The 12,693-nt window shown below is 36.3% G+C and overlaps 1 protein-coding gene across 8 annotated transcripts in view; it reads right to left on the bottom strand.

Moving 5' to 3' along the window:
- MINDY3 (MINDY lysine 48 deubiquitinase 3) overlaps window positions 1-12,693 on the bottom strand; it is an 80,786-nt gene that overhangs the window by 32,209 nt on the left and 35,884 nt on the right. For 7 of the 8 annotated variants that reach the window (XR_004060018.1, XR_004060019.1, XM_030940628.1 and 4 more), the window contains 2 exons: window positions 10,451-10,521; window positions 5,664-5,744 (listed from right to left, as the gene is read on the bottom strand). Coding sequence is in view for 6 of the 8 variants with exons in the window: in XM_030940628.1 (XP_030796488.1) it covers window positions 5,664-5,744; window positions 10,451-10,521 (152 nt within the window). In the remaining 2 variants the exon portion in view is untranslated. The remainder of the gene's footprint in view (window positions 1-5,663; window positions 5,745-10,450; window positions 10,522-12,693) is intronic. The other variant, XM_030940629.1, reaches the window with a different exon arrangement.

The raw sequence follows: 12,693 nt of genomic DNA on the forward strand, positions 1-12,693 counted from the left end.
ATGTATATTTTAATATTTGTGAAAACTTTGGAGGTGATATTCACTTCTAACACAACACACACACAAATTATTCCAAAACTGCAATGTATTTAAAGTAGTAGTATATATATTTGAATGTCACTGATTTAAAGGAAATACTTTTAAATCATGAAAATTGAATAGAACTCAAAAGTGCTACTATTTAAGAAAATGTCAATTTGTGTTTCATCTTACTTGTAGTATAGTTAACATTACTCATAATTTTTGCCCAAAGTCATTAATTCGCTTCAGGAAAAAGATAATATATGTGCACATTCTCCTATTACTAGGGTCTAATACATAAAGCTTTCATTCCTACAAAAATTTAATTACGTGTATAGAACATATAAAACTAGAACTTATAATCTAAAACTTCAGAATAAAACTTTCTAATTAGATGCTTAATTCAGTTTTCCATGTACATTTGCAATAATGCTTAATTCTTCATTTTACTTATTATTTATTTTTATTTTTTTTGAGATGGAGTCTTGCTCCTTCGCCCAGTTTGGAGTAAAGTGGCACAATCTCAGCTCACCGCAACCTCCATCCCCTGGGTTCAAGTGATTCTCCTGCCTCAGCCTCCTGAGCAGCTGGGATTACAGGCGCCCACCACCATGCCTGGCTAATTTCTGTATTCTTAGTAGAGACGGGTTTTGCCATATTGGCCAGGATGGTCTTGAACTCCTGGCCTCAGGTGATTAACCTGCCTCGGCCTCCCAAAGTGTTAGGATTACAGGCATGAACCCCTGTGCCCGGCCAATTCTTCATTTTAAGAAAGCAAAATCTTACTCTGTAAATTTCAATGTTCTATTATTTCTGGGAAATAGTATAATTATCCCTTCTCAATTATTCATGCATTAAATATTACTGGCAACATATTTTACTTTATTAATTCACTTAACACATATCTTTTTACCCCATACAGAAGGTTAAATTCAATACAGCTTCTGATATTTTACTCTGTCTTAGCTATCACATTTCTACCTTCCTACCCATGCAACATTAGAAAAGTTTTTAATTCCTCTATGGACTGGTTCCTTTGGCATAAAGTATAGATGTGGGTCAAAGGATTCTGACAGCTCTCACTAGTGCTAAATTTAAATTTAAAAACTAAGCAGTTTTTACCCGGTGCATCAGTCTACGTAATAGATTGTCTCCCATCACTGCTCTTTGGAGGGAAATACAAGAAAGTGATGTCAGAAAAGCTACAGCATAGCCTGTCTCAGCAAGCTCAGCATGCCTGTCTGAGAGGTCCCTCTCATTTCCCCAATCCCACTTATTATGTGATATGCATATAGTGAACAAATTGCTTTAATAACGAGCAGTTACATTCAACAACAGCTAAACTGTTTCATACACATTTTCTAAAGCTCTAAGATCTAATCATTAGGCCGGGCGCGGTGGCTCAAGCCTGTAATCCCAGCACTTTGGGAGGCCGAGACGGGCGGATCACGAGGTCAGGAGATGGAGACCATCCTAGCTAACTCAGTGAAATCCCGTCTCTGCTAAAAATACAAAAAACTAGCCGGGCACGGTGGCTGCACCTGTAGTCCCAGCTACTCGGGAGGCTGAGGCAGGAGAATGGCGGGAACCCGGGAGGCGGAGCTTGTAGTGAGCTGAGATCCGGCCACTGCACTGCAGCCTGGGCGACAGAGCCAGACTCCGTCTCAAAAAAAAAAAAAAAAAGAAAGATCTAATCATTAGCCTCACCTATCTTATTAGACATTTCTACCCCTCTGCTGCCAAATCCAATCCATCATGCAGTCCTGTCATTCTACCTCAAGGAGCAAATCTCTGAAATCCATGCTTATTCCCTCTACCTCACTACCCTGGACCAAATACACTCGTTGCTTACCTGAAATACAACTAGAGAAGTCTTTTTTACCTATTCCCTGGGTTATCCTTCAATATATCCATTCTCTACAATTAGCCAGAGTTATCTTTTCCAAATGTGAATTTAATCCTGTTCCCTTCCTTCCCACCTCCCCCAAAACTACTCCCACTACCAATTTTTCGTAAGTCCAGTTGTCGTAACTCTTAGTATCAAAGAGTAACATGGCCTGCTGTTCTTCCAGCCTCATCTTCCACCTTGTCTCCCTAATTCTCAGTGCTCCCTCCAGCTCTTGTCTTTCAGTTTGTTCTCACCCCAGTTCATCTGTCTGTCCGTCCTTCCTTGTTTAGGCATGAATTTGCTCAATTTGTGATGTAGAGAATGCTCTTTCCCTTCTCCTCCTCTGCTTTAATCTGATACCTCAGGTTCTCATTTGAGGATCAATTTTTCAAGGAAACATCCCAGTTTTCCAAAACTACAATAAATTCTTACAGCATTACGGACCTGTGCTTTGTCAGCACTCATCACACTTGCAAATTTATGTGATTATTTGAACATCCTTGGGTAACTCAAGGAGAATGTCCGCCTCCATTAAAGACAGGCCCATATCTATTTTTGCTCACCACTGTATTCGTAACACCTGGCGTAATGCCAGGCACATACCAGAGTCCAGTAAAAAGCTGATAATTGAGTATACGAATGAATGAAGACACTTGCAACTATTACCACCTTCACCGCGTAAGACACACGAAGAATTCCACTGTTCTTCACAGGCATTTCACAATGCCAAATTATAGACTGCCTTGAAAATTACGAACTTAAAATAGACTTTTTTACTTAACTGTAACCAGAACAAAGAAGTCAGCACATGAAATACACCAACAAACATATCAGTTTTATAAAAAAAGACGTAATATTTACAAGGACCTGCTGGGGAAATATTAAAACAATGTTTGTTTCAGGCCACTGAACGTATAATAAAGCAAACTCACCAAACTCAAAAAAACAAAAACAAACAAACAAAAAAAGAAAAAAGAAAAACCCACAGCCAAAACTGCTTGCTCAAATGCAGAAATACAAAAGAAGAAAGGGCCGAATAATGGTTCTTGTTACAATTTTCAGAAGAGCAAAATTTCCAGTATTTTTTATGTGGTGAAGACTATAAGAACATCAGTTTATATTTAACAAATCTGAAACAGGACTCAATAAATGTGATCAAGTATTATTGTTCTCATTTACCATTAAGGCGATCTTCCAGCTTTGTTTTACTTTTATATCAAGGGGAAAAAAACAATTCTTCACTGGTAACTCCTTTTAAAGGTAACATTTCAAACAATCCAAATTTGATATTCTGAGAAAGTATATAGATACCACACAATGAAGCATCACAATGAGCCGTGTAAAATATTCTTAGGGGATATAAATGTCACTGGAACCCAAATGTGGGAAATCTGTCCAGAAGTTTTATTCATTCAACTAATAATTTCTCCCACCCCTAGCGTGCTAGACTATATACCAGATCCTGAGACTACACAGGTAAGTCTCAAACAGTAACAATTAGTATAAAATTCAAGAGTTCCTACAGCCACATGGCAGGAGTTTGTGTTTTTCTCTTAACTGCACGTCTCTAATTCAACATGTTACTGCACCTGATGGGGAACTATGAATAAAAATGTGGGCCAGAGACAAAGACAAAGGCCCTAGACAAAGTTAACTGGCTGCCGTGGAACACGCAGAAAACAGTATGGGAATTAGAAACTGTGTGCTGTGTGACACATGCGACAGCACAATGGGCAAATGGTACGGGAACCACAAAAGTATCAGGACAGGTAGGAAGAGTGTATGTCATAAAAAGAAGGGCCTATTCCACTCTTAGGAACTCCCTCAACACCACTAACTTTTTCAGATAACGTCCTCAGACTCACAGCTCATTTGACACTGTTCCTTGTATTCACCTTCTGTGAAATCTCTTCTACTGTTCTGACAACAAAATCATTTCTTAAATATCAATTATAAAACTTAAGATTTAAAATATTGTCATCTTTTATATTTAACCCTTTTGGTTTCATATAATTAGTTTTCCTTAGAGAATAAGGTTGCAGATAAACATGATTAAAAATTGGTTTGAAAATACATTTTTGTGTAAGTCAGAATTAATTTTCTTTTATGGAAATGTATAAAACGAAATCCTCATTCAGGAATTAGTAATGGTCAGTTTTTGTAGTTCACATTGTTTTTTTTAACTTCCTCTCTCTACTTCAGGAGGGAAATAAATAGCAAAAGCTTTCAGACTAAATGCAATGTATCAGTAAGTCTGTACTTTTAGAGTTTAATTTTAAAGCTCTCCTTGCTTAAGAAAAGGTAATTACGTATCTTGCTCTATAACCCCTATCTGGACTTTTGCCAATGCAATAAAGTTAAATACAGTAATACATAATTACATTCACGAAAATTAGCATTGTCAATTCAGACTAGGGTATAATTTATACCATTTGTACTTTCTACAGAAACAAATAATAAACTTACATTGACAAATGTATGCTCAAAAAGCGCAAGGAGAAATCAGGAAAGCACAATGAAGAAACCTCAAAAATACAATTCTGTATCTTCCTACGAACATTCAGCCACCTATCAAGTTACCTATGATCCCAGAGATGTTTAATACATGTTTCTTGAATACTAAAAAATATGATGACGACGATCACAGCTAAGATTTACTGAGCATTCAATTTGTACTAGGCACTGCTAATTACTTTGTATTTAAGCCTGACAGCAATTCTAAAAGCTAGGTACTGTTATGAATCCCTATTTTAAAGACACAGGAAAGGGGGCTGAGAATTGTTAGGAAGTGGCAAGGCTGGGATTAAAACCAAAGTTGTCTGAGGCCAAAGCTCTTAACCACTCAATTGTGGAAAAACATGACATACAGATTATAGTTGAGATTTAAAAATAGTTTTGTTATAAGAATTTGAAATAGAAATATTCAGATATGGCGGGGCACAGTGGCTCATGCCTGTAATCCCAACACTTTTGGAGGCCGAGGTGGGCAGATCATTTGAGGTCAGGAGTTTGAGACCAGCCTGGCCAACATGGTGAAAACTGTCTCTACTAAAAATACAATTAGCTGGGTGTGGTGGCACCCACCTGTAGTCCCAGTTACTTGGGAGGCTGAAGCAGGAGAATCGCTTGAACCCAGGAGGCGTAGGTTGCAGTGAGTCGAGACTGTGCCATTGCACCCTAGCCTGGGCAACGGAGTGAGACTCCATCTCAAAAAAAAAAAAAAAAAAAAAAAGACGAAAGGAAAAGAAATACTCAGATATATTTCAGCTATTTCAATATTGTAATCAGGTATAAATTAAAATTGTAGGAAGTAATCAATCTTAAAAGAGCATCTGACTTCAATACCATTGAACTACTAATAGACTTTAAAGTTTTTTTCAAAGGAGATGCTGTAATTAAAACATTTTACATCATGTATCATCTAAGTTAATCTTGTATCCTACTTACAAGAAAAGCAATCTAAAACTTCAATTGCTTTCTCCATAACAGTGATTTCCAAAAAAATTCAAAAGCTAAAGCTCTAAAGAAAGAAAAAGAAATTATAACTAAATCATGACAGATTTTGATTAAAAGACTCCAGATTTAGAGCAGGAAAACAGTATGTTCTTCAGTATTAGTTTTTGAGATTTTTGAACAATTCATTTGTTGTGGGAAAAGACTGAAGTTTGCACAAAGATCCAAACCAAATATGAACTTATAATACTTGTTTGCCTGATGTCATAACTTAAAAAAAAAAATCCTGCTGTAAGCATACCTTGGCAAAAAATACGGTGAGGTGAGTCTCACTGCCAACAATCCAAATAGGGAATTTTGGAGATTTCAAGTAAGAACCAACCTAGAACAAATGTAGCAAAATAAAACAAATAAACAAATTAAAAATTTATACTGCCTCTTAAGTTTTTGCCCATAAATACCTGAAGCATAAATTGTCCAATTTATATTTAACTGAAATAATGTATTGTGCCCGAGCATCTCACCTACAGAGATCAAATGCTGAATGTAAAAATGAGCGCAGAAGACTGTCGGTACTGAGCTTATATTGTACTTTGACATTAAAACAACAATATAGATGTAACACAGCTGGAGATAACTATTTAGCGCTAAGAGTCATTCTCAGGTTTTGCTAAAGTTCCTAGATAAAATGACCACTTCTTAGAATTTCAGCAAGAAACCTCAAACCCTAAAACTATAAACTTGTTGATAATAACTTTACAAAGAAAATAATTATAGTTTATAAAATGAGTAGATTTATGAATAATCAAAGGGAAAGAACATCTTTGTTCCCAAAGAATCAAGAAAAATTACAATTTAAACCATTTAAGTATGTAAGTGTCCTGTTATTTGACTCTTCATAACAGAAGGTAAGTTCAAAGTTTCACAATATGAACAGTCTCTTTAAAATGTATAAAAAGCCCTATTTGTACCCTGCTCTCAAGGTTATATAATCTGTGAACATTACTATACCAAAAACTTGAGAACACAATTGTGTGTGTATGATTGAGGAAAAAAAGCTTAATACTGAACAAATAGAATAGACTTACGAAAACCAACATGCTCATGTCATTCAATCCCACTCTCATATGAAGACAGAAACTTTAACTTAAAAATGATGAATCTTACCAATACAATTTGCTGCATTTTCCTTTTTCTTACAGACTGCCTATAATTGGGGAATTCCAAGTGGCTGTTTGCGGCAGTCAGGCCAAAAATTCTTTCCTAATCAGCCAGCAGCCCCTGCTTCAACCACCACCCTGGCCCTGTGGAATTTATTCTTATCACTAGGAGGAAAGTGGAAAATAGGTATTCTTTTGTATCCATGGACAGAGAAACTAGTATCTTTGTCCTATGACGGGAGGGATGAGTTAGATGTGCTAACGTGGCAATGTTGAGTCAGTAAAGTAGGAAGGATGGTTTGGGAACAGCAGAGAAGAATAAAAGAAAAGGAACAAAGAAAGAGGGAAAGATATGATCACAGTTCCAGAGTGGACAAGGATTTTAGAGGTGAGCCGTGCAAGTCCTTGAATTTATATATACGGAACCAGAGAAATACACAGGATCTGTGCCTGGTCTCATCTCAAGCAACTAAATAGTACAGAGCTAGAATTAGAACTTAGGTTTTCTGACTTCTACTCTGATAGATTTCCATCACATCACATGGTGCCTCGTGTGGTGAACAGATTAGATATTAACCTTTCTTTTTAGAAAAAGTGTGTATTTGAATTAAGGTAGAAGTAAAAAAAGATCAAAGAATAAATGAATGCTAAACTCATGGAATGTTTTATAATAGTAAAAATATATTGAATGCATAAATAAGTGTAATCGCTTGGAACAACAGTTTGACACTTCCTCAGAAAGTTAAAAATAGAATTACTGTTTGACCAGTAATTTTACTCCTGGGTATATGCCAAAGAAAAATAAAAACATGTTCACAAAAAATTCGTACATCATTGTTTACAGCAGCCCTAGTCATAATAGCTAAAGTAGAAACAACCCAACTGATGAACAGATAAAACTGGTTTAACATACAAAAGAATATTATGTGGTCATAAAAAGGAATGAAATACTAACACATGTAAAAACACAGATGAACAATGAAAACACTAAGCTAAGTGAAAGGAGCCAGAAACTAAAGGCTACATACTATATGATTCCACTGGTACGAAATGTACAAAAGACGTAAATCCACAGAGGCAGAAAGCAGAGGGGCTTCCAGGGGCTGAGTGGGAGGAGCATGTGACTGCTAATGGGTTCAGGGTTCTTTTTGTGGGTAAGGAAAACATTTTGGTATCAGATTGGGGTAATGGTTGCACAGCATCATGTATCTATTAAAAAGTCCTGAATTGTATGCTTTAAAATGGTGAATTTTCTGGTACGTGAGTTATAAACCTATTTTTTTTTTTTAAAGTAGAGTCAAAAGTAGCCATAGCCACCTTATTCTTTGTTCAGTTTGTGTGTGTGTGTTGAGAAGGAGAAAGAGTGCAGGAGGGAGAAAGAGATCATTTCATCACCTTAATTGTATTAATGCTTGGATGATCAAAATGATATTGCAAAATGTTAATTTTATCTGTAAAGGGAAATCTGCTACACTTATCAAAGCATAGGGAAATGTTCAGACTTACAAAATTAACAAAAGCACAATGACTTCCTTAATGCCATTCCTCCAATCATCTGATAAAAAGTAAATGTAAAATATAGATAGAATTTGAGAAGTTAGAGATGAACACTGTAGTGTAATACAGATTTTCAAAAAATGCTGTCTTGACTCACTTTTGAGGCCCTGACTAGAAGCCAGTCATTTCTTGAAAAAGACAGCTAATTAAGTTCTTACTCCAGCCACTACCATTATAGGTCTCCCACACTCCAGGGATCACCCTAATCACCCTGGAGTCAAGTACCAGACTATTAGGGATAACCCAAGAGCCCCCCAGAATTATTCAAATTAGCCAATCCACAGGGGAGTCCAGGCAATCTAGCTGACCCCATCCTACTTGAGGTACATAAGCTGTTCCTATGGCTCCAGCTTGCTGTACCCCAGTCCCTAGATGCAATCCTGCATGTGGCCCTGCCTGGCTTCCCTCTCTCATTTGTAGTTGGAAGGAATAGAGTTTTGCCTTTCACCTATGCAAGTGTTAGTGTGTTTTGCTGCGCCATTAACAGAGTCCTTAAATCTTATTCAAAAACCATAGTTAACTGCTAAAACACTACAGCAATATATAAACAGAAGAATATACAGCAGCGACTGACTTCCCACTAAGATCTTGAGGAGAAAAATGTTCTTCTGTTCTACCTAAAAATTAAAGCAAAGTAAAGCTCACATTTAGAAAACCTTACAATTCTGGTGAATATGTCCATTTATTCATTCAACAAATATTTTTGAGCACCTAGCACCTAATATGTACCTAGCAATGTCCCTGTTTCCAAAGAGTCTATATTCCATTAGGGAAGACAATAGAAAAGCAAACTCAAGATTTAAAAAGTTAAGTAAACAAAAAGGGTCATTAATCATTCCTATTAAATATTGTGGAAAGGAGTAACTGAGGGAGTGGTCAAGAAAAAAGTCTCTGAGGTACGATCTGAAGTCCAGCCTGAAGGGGACAGTGAGCCATCCATCTCAAGAGCTGGATGACTCCAGGCAGAAAGGACAGCAAGCACTGGAGAGGGCTGGGCATGTCTGGGAAAGTGAGAGGACACCAGTGTGGTTGGAGCACAGCAGTAGAGAGAAAGCAATGCAACTGCAAAGACCATCAGGGTCTTACAGGAAATATTTCCAAATATAGAATCTCCACCCCCTAGCATCATACAAGATGCAGGCATGCAAGCACACCTCACCTGCCCCAACCCCCGCCTCCATGCTTAACTTTCTTTAGGATCTATGAACGTATGTGTATATGCGTTAGGAGGAAGGGGACGTACTTTGATTCTCTAGTTGCCAGGCTGTTTCAGAATAGCTTTAGCTTATACAGTTAAAGTCACCAAAAATAAAAGTCACTGAAAATACTGTTTAACAATATGATCACTACTAAAAGAGTAAGGGCAGGACAAATCCGATTTGATTAGCATATCACCCAGTGTTCAAGTGTTACCATGAAAAAGGAAAGCTGTCTGACAAAAAAAGAAAGAGAATAAACCATAGTTATTGTTATTACATATAATCATCACCATCTGAACCACTGCTATGGAACCCTGTTCTAAAATAGACAAGGAAGGCCAGCTGCCTTAGGCTCATGCCTGTAATCCCAGCACTTAGGGAGGGAGGCCAACATAGGAGGATAACTTGAGGTCAAGAGTTTGAGACCAGCCTGGGCAACATAGCAAGACCCTGTCTCTACTTAAAAAATTTTTTTTAATGAAAAAGAAAACTAGACCTACTTCTTTCTCCCAAATCATGACATCTTATGAAGTTCAAGTCAGTAATGATTTACATCCCATTTAAAATTATTTACAATACCCATTTCAGGTGATTTCAGATTGTGTAGGAGGAGAACGAAATAAACAGCAATAAATGAGAGTTTCATGGCAGTTCCTAACCCTAGTACATGTGTCAAAGAGTTTAACGCTGTAAAATGCTTGAATTTTTTTTTAGTGTGAAATCATTTTTCAGATGGAATAGATAAAAGTCAGAATTTCAGGCAGTCTGGCAATTCTTTCTCTTTGCCTAATAAAGTATTACCAGTTGTTTTGGTGAAGCATATTCTTCATTAGGTAATAAAGAAACAGTGCTTTCTTCATCCTCATTTTGCCAAAAATAAATTCATACTCAATAACAGACGTCTGTAGTTTTTTTGAATTATTTTGTACTGGGTTCTGCCCCTCCACCCACAAAAAATAACAATAGACCTGGCATAGGAAACTCAGCATAATCAGCCAGCTTAACCACACTTAATAACCCTGCTGGTTTAGGGTAGGGGATAGGAAGGAAGAAGAGAGCGGTACTGAACAATATTGCTGTGCTCAAATGTGCTGTCAGAGGAACAAAACAGTATCCACAATAGTGGACATCTGAACAAAAAAACATTTAAAGTACCTTAAAAATCAGTTTACCTTACAGTATCTTAAAGCTTCCATTAGTGTTAAAAATCCTACAGCTGCTTGTTCATGTATACCAAGAAGTTCTGCAAAAAAAAAAAACAAAAAAACAAAAAAAAAAAACAAAAAAAACGAAAACTTAGCATTGTAGTAGTGTGTATAAATTTGAAACGTACTTATATATATATATATATATATTTATACTACACCAAAACTTTTAACTTTTACCCAAAACTATACTTTAAAACTTAGCATGTATTTATTAGAAGGTAATGTCAACTAATCATTACAGTATTGCTCATTATAAAATACCATTAGATCAGGTTTGTGGTGGGTAAATGTGATACTTCAGATGTATATTAAATGTATTTATAAAACTTGATATTCAGTGTTAACTTTTTAAATGAAAGAATTTACTCCCTGAAATCCATGCAATTGTTGACAAAAATACAAGAAGAAAAAGAGACTTACTACCCATGTAAAAGGGCTAACTTGAATTGACTCTCATTTTGAAAAACAAAAATGGATATGCTAATCACTGGTAAAATTTATCATTGGGTAGCAGTGACTGTACTTGCCTAATACTTAAAACATGGGCATTTAATGCCATCCCTCTTTCCTGTAAATAAACACAGGCCGCGTGCTTAAGACTGGAGAAATAAAGATGAATAGAAAATGATCTCCACCATAGAAAGGCTCCGACTTTACCAAAGACGACAGATGAAAAAAACATGTGGTCTCTCTGTACACACACATGGAGTGGTATGATAGTATCTGCTTACAGTGTTAGGGAAGGCTTATAAAAGTGCTAACAGGGAGTTGAATCTTGAAGCATATTATAGTTTTCCAGGCCAAAAAGAAGATGAGAAGAAAATTCAAAGCAGAAGAAACAACAAACAGGTATGAAAAATCAATGCATTTAAGGAATGAAGAATTTGGCAAAGTTTCCTTAAATGTTTCTGGCCTGGGGAACATGATAAATAGTGATTAACAGAGAATTAAGAAGTAGGTTCTGGACTCGTGTCAAGAGGTAACATGAGTTTGGTTTTAGACAAGCTGGGACTGAGGTACCTTTACGTGCTCTAGCTAGAGAGGGATAAACAGCTGGAAGTAAGGCTCAGGAATACAGGGGAGAAAGGTCAGGGTTGGATATAAAGATTTGGGAATCGTCAGCATAGAGATGAGAGTTAAAGTTATGGATGTGGGTAAGTCAGAATAGACACACCACAGAGAACAAAAATGTGATGATAATGAAGTCTTTTCATAAACGGTACCCTTCAGTTAACATACATTAATATAATAATATATTCGGGTCCATAATATATCTAAAAAGCATTTCTTTCTGGTTAAAAATTATGTTCACTGTCAACATAATATATATATAATTTTGCATCCTTTTTACCATCTGGTCATGTTTTGTCCATTTTTCCATTAGGATATATTTTCTTATCAATTAATGTAATAAGAATATTAACTCTGTCATTTTTGTGGCCAACATTTTACTATGTAGCCTTAACTACAACATCCAGATGGTGTGAGGCAAGAGCTGACAGTTTAACTTTCTGGATTGGTAAATCCAAAATTAATAGAAGGTGCATATACATACAGTTTGTACTTTGTCACTAGCTTCTTACAGGCACAGATGGGGGAGAGCAATGCTTCTTTAATTGTGGTTTAGGATTCCTTAGGGACCACAGGACCCTTTTAGAGACTATGTGAGATCAACATGATTTTCATAGTATGATGTTAATTACCTTTTTACAGAGTTTTACAGAGGTTGAATGATCTGTTATGTTGTATCAGACTACATTTATAAGCATATATGAAGATCCGGCTGTCTACTAATAAGCCAAGCATTAAAGGGATTTGCAAAAATTTAAAACAATGTCACTCTCAATTTTTGTTAATGGTTTATTAAAATGTTATTTATGTTAATAACGGGTATATTTTGTTTTATTAAAATTATGTTTTATTTCTACAAATTTAGCAGGTAAATGTGAAATTTTTTTAAACACATACACTACATAATGATCAAGCCAGGGTATGAAGAATTTCCATCACTCAAGTACAATGGTTTTGTTAAGCATAGTGACCCTATTCTGCTATCAAATACTGAATTTATTCCATCTTACTGTATGTTTGTACTCTAACCCACTCCCCTCATGCCTCCCCCACCGCCCGCCACTTACCCTTCCCAGTCTCTGTTATCTACCATTCCACTCTCTACTGCCATGTGATCAAATTTTTTTAGATCCCAC

Source organism: Rhinopithecus roxellana, chromosome 11, assembly GCF_007565055.1.
Source record: "Rhinopithecus roxellana isolate Shanxi Qingling chromosome 11, ASM756505v1, whole genome shotgun sequence".
In the NCBI taxonomy this organism is placed as follows: domain Eukaryota; kingdom Metazoa; phylum Chordata; class Mammalia; order Primates; family Cercopithecidae; genus Rhinopithecus; species Rhinopithecus roxellana.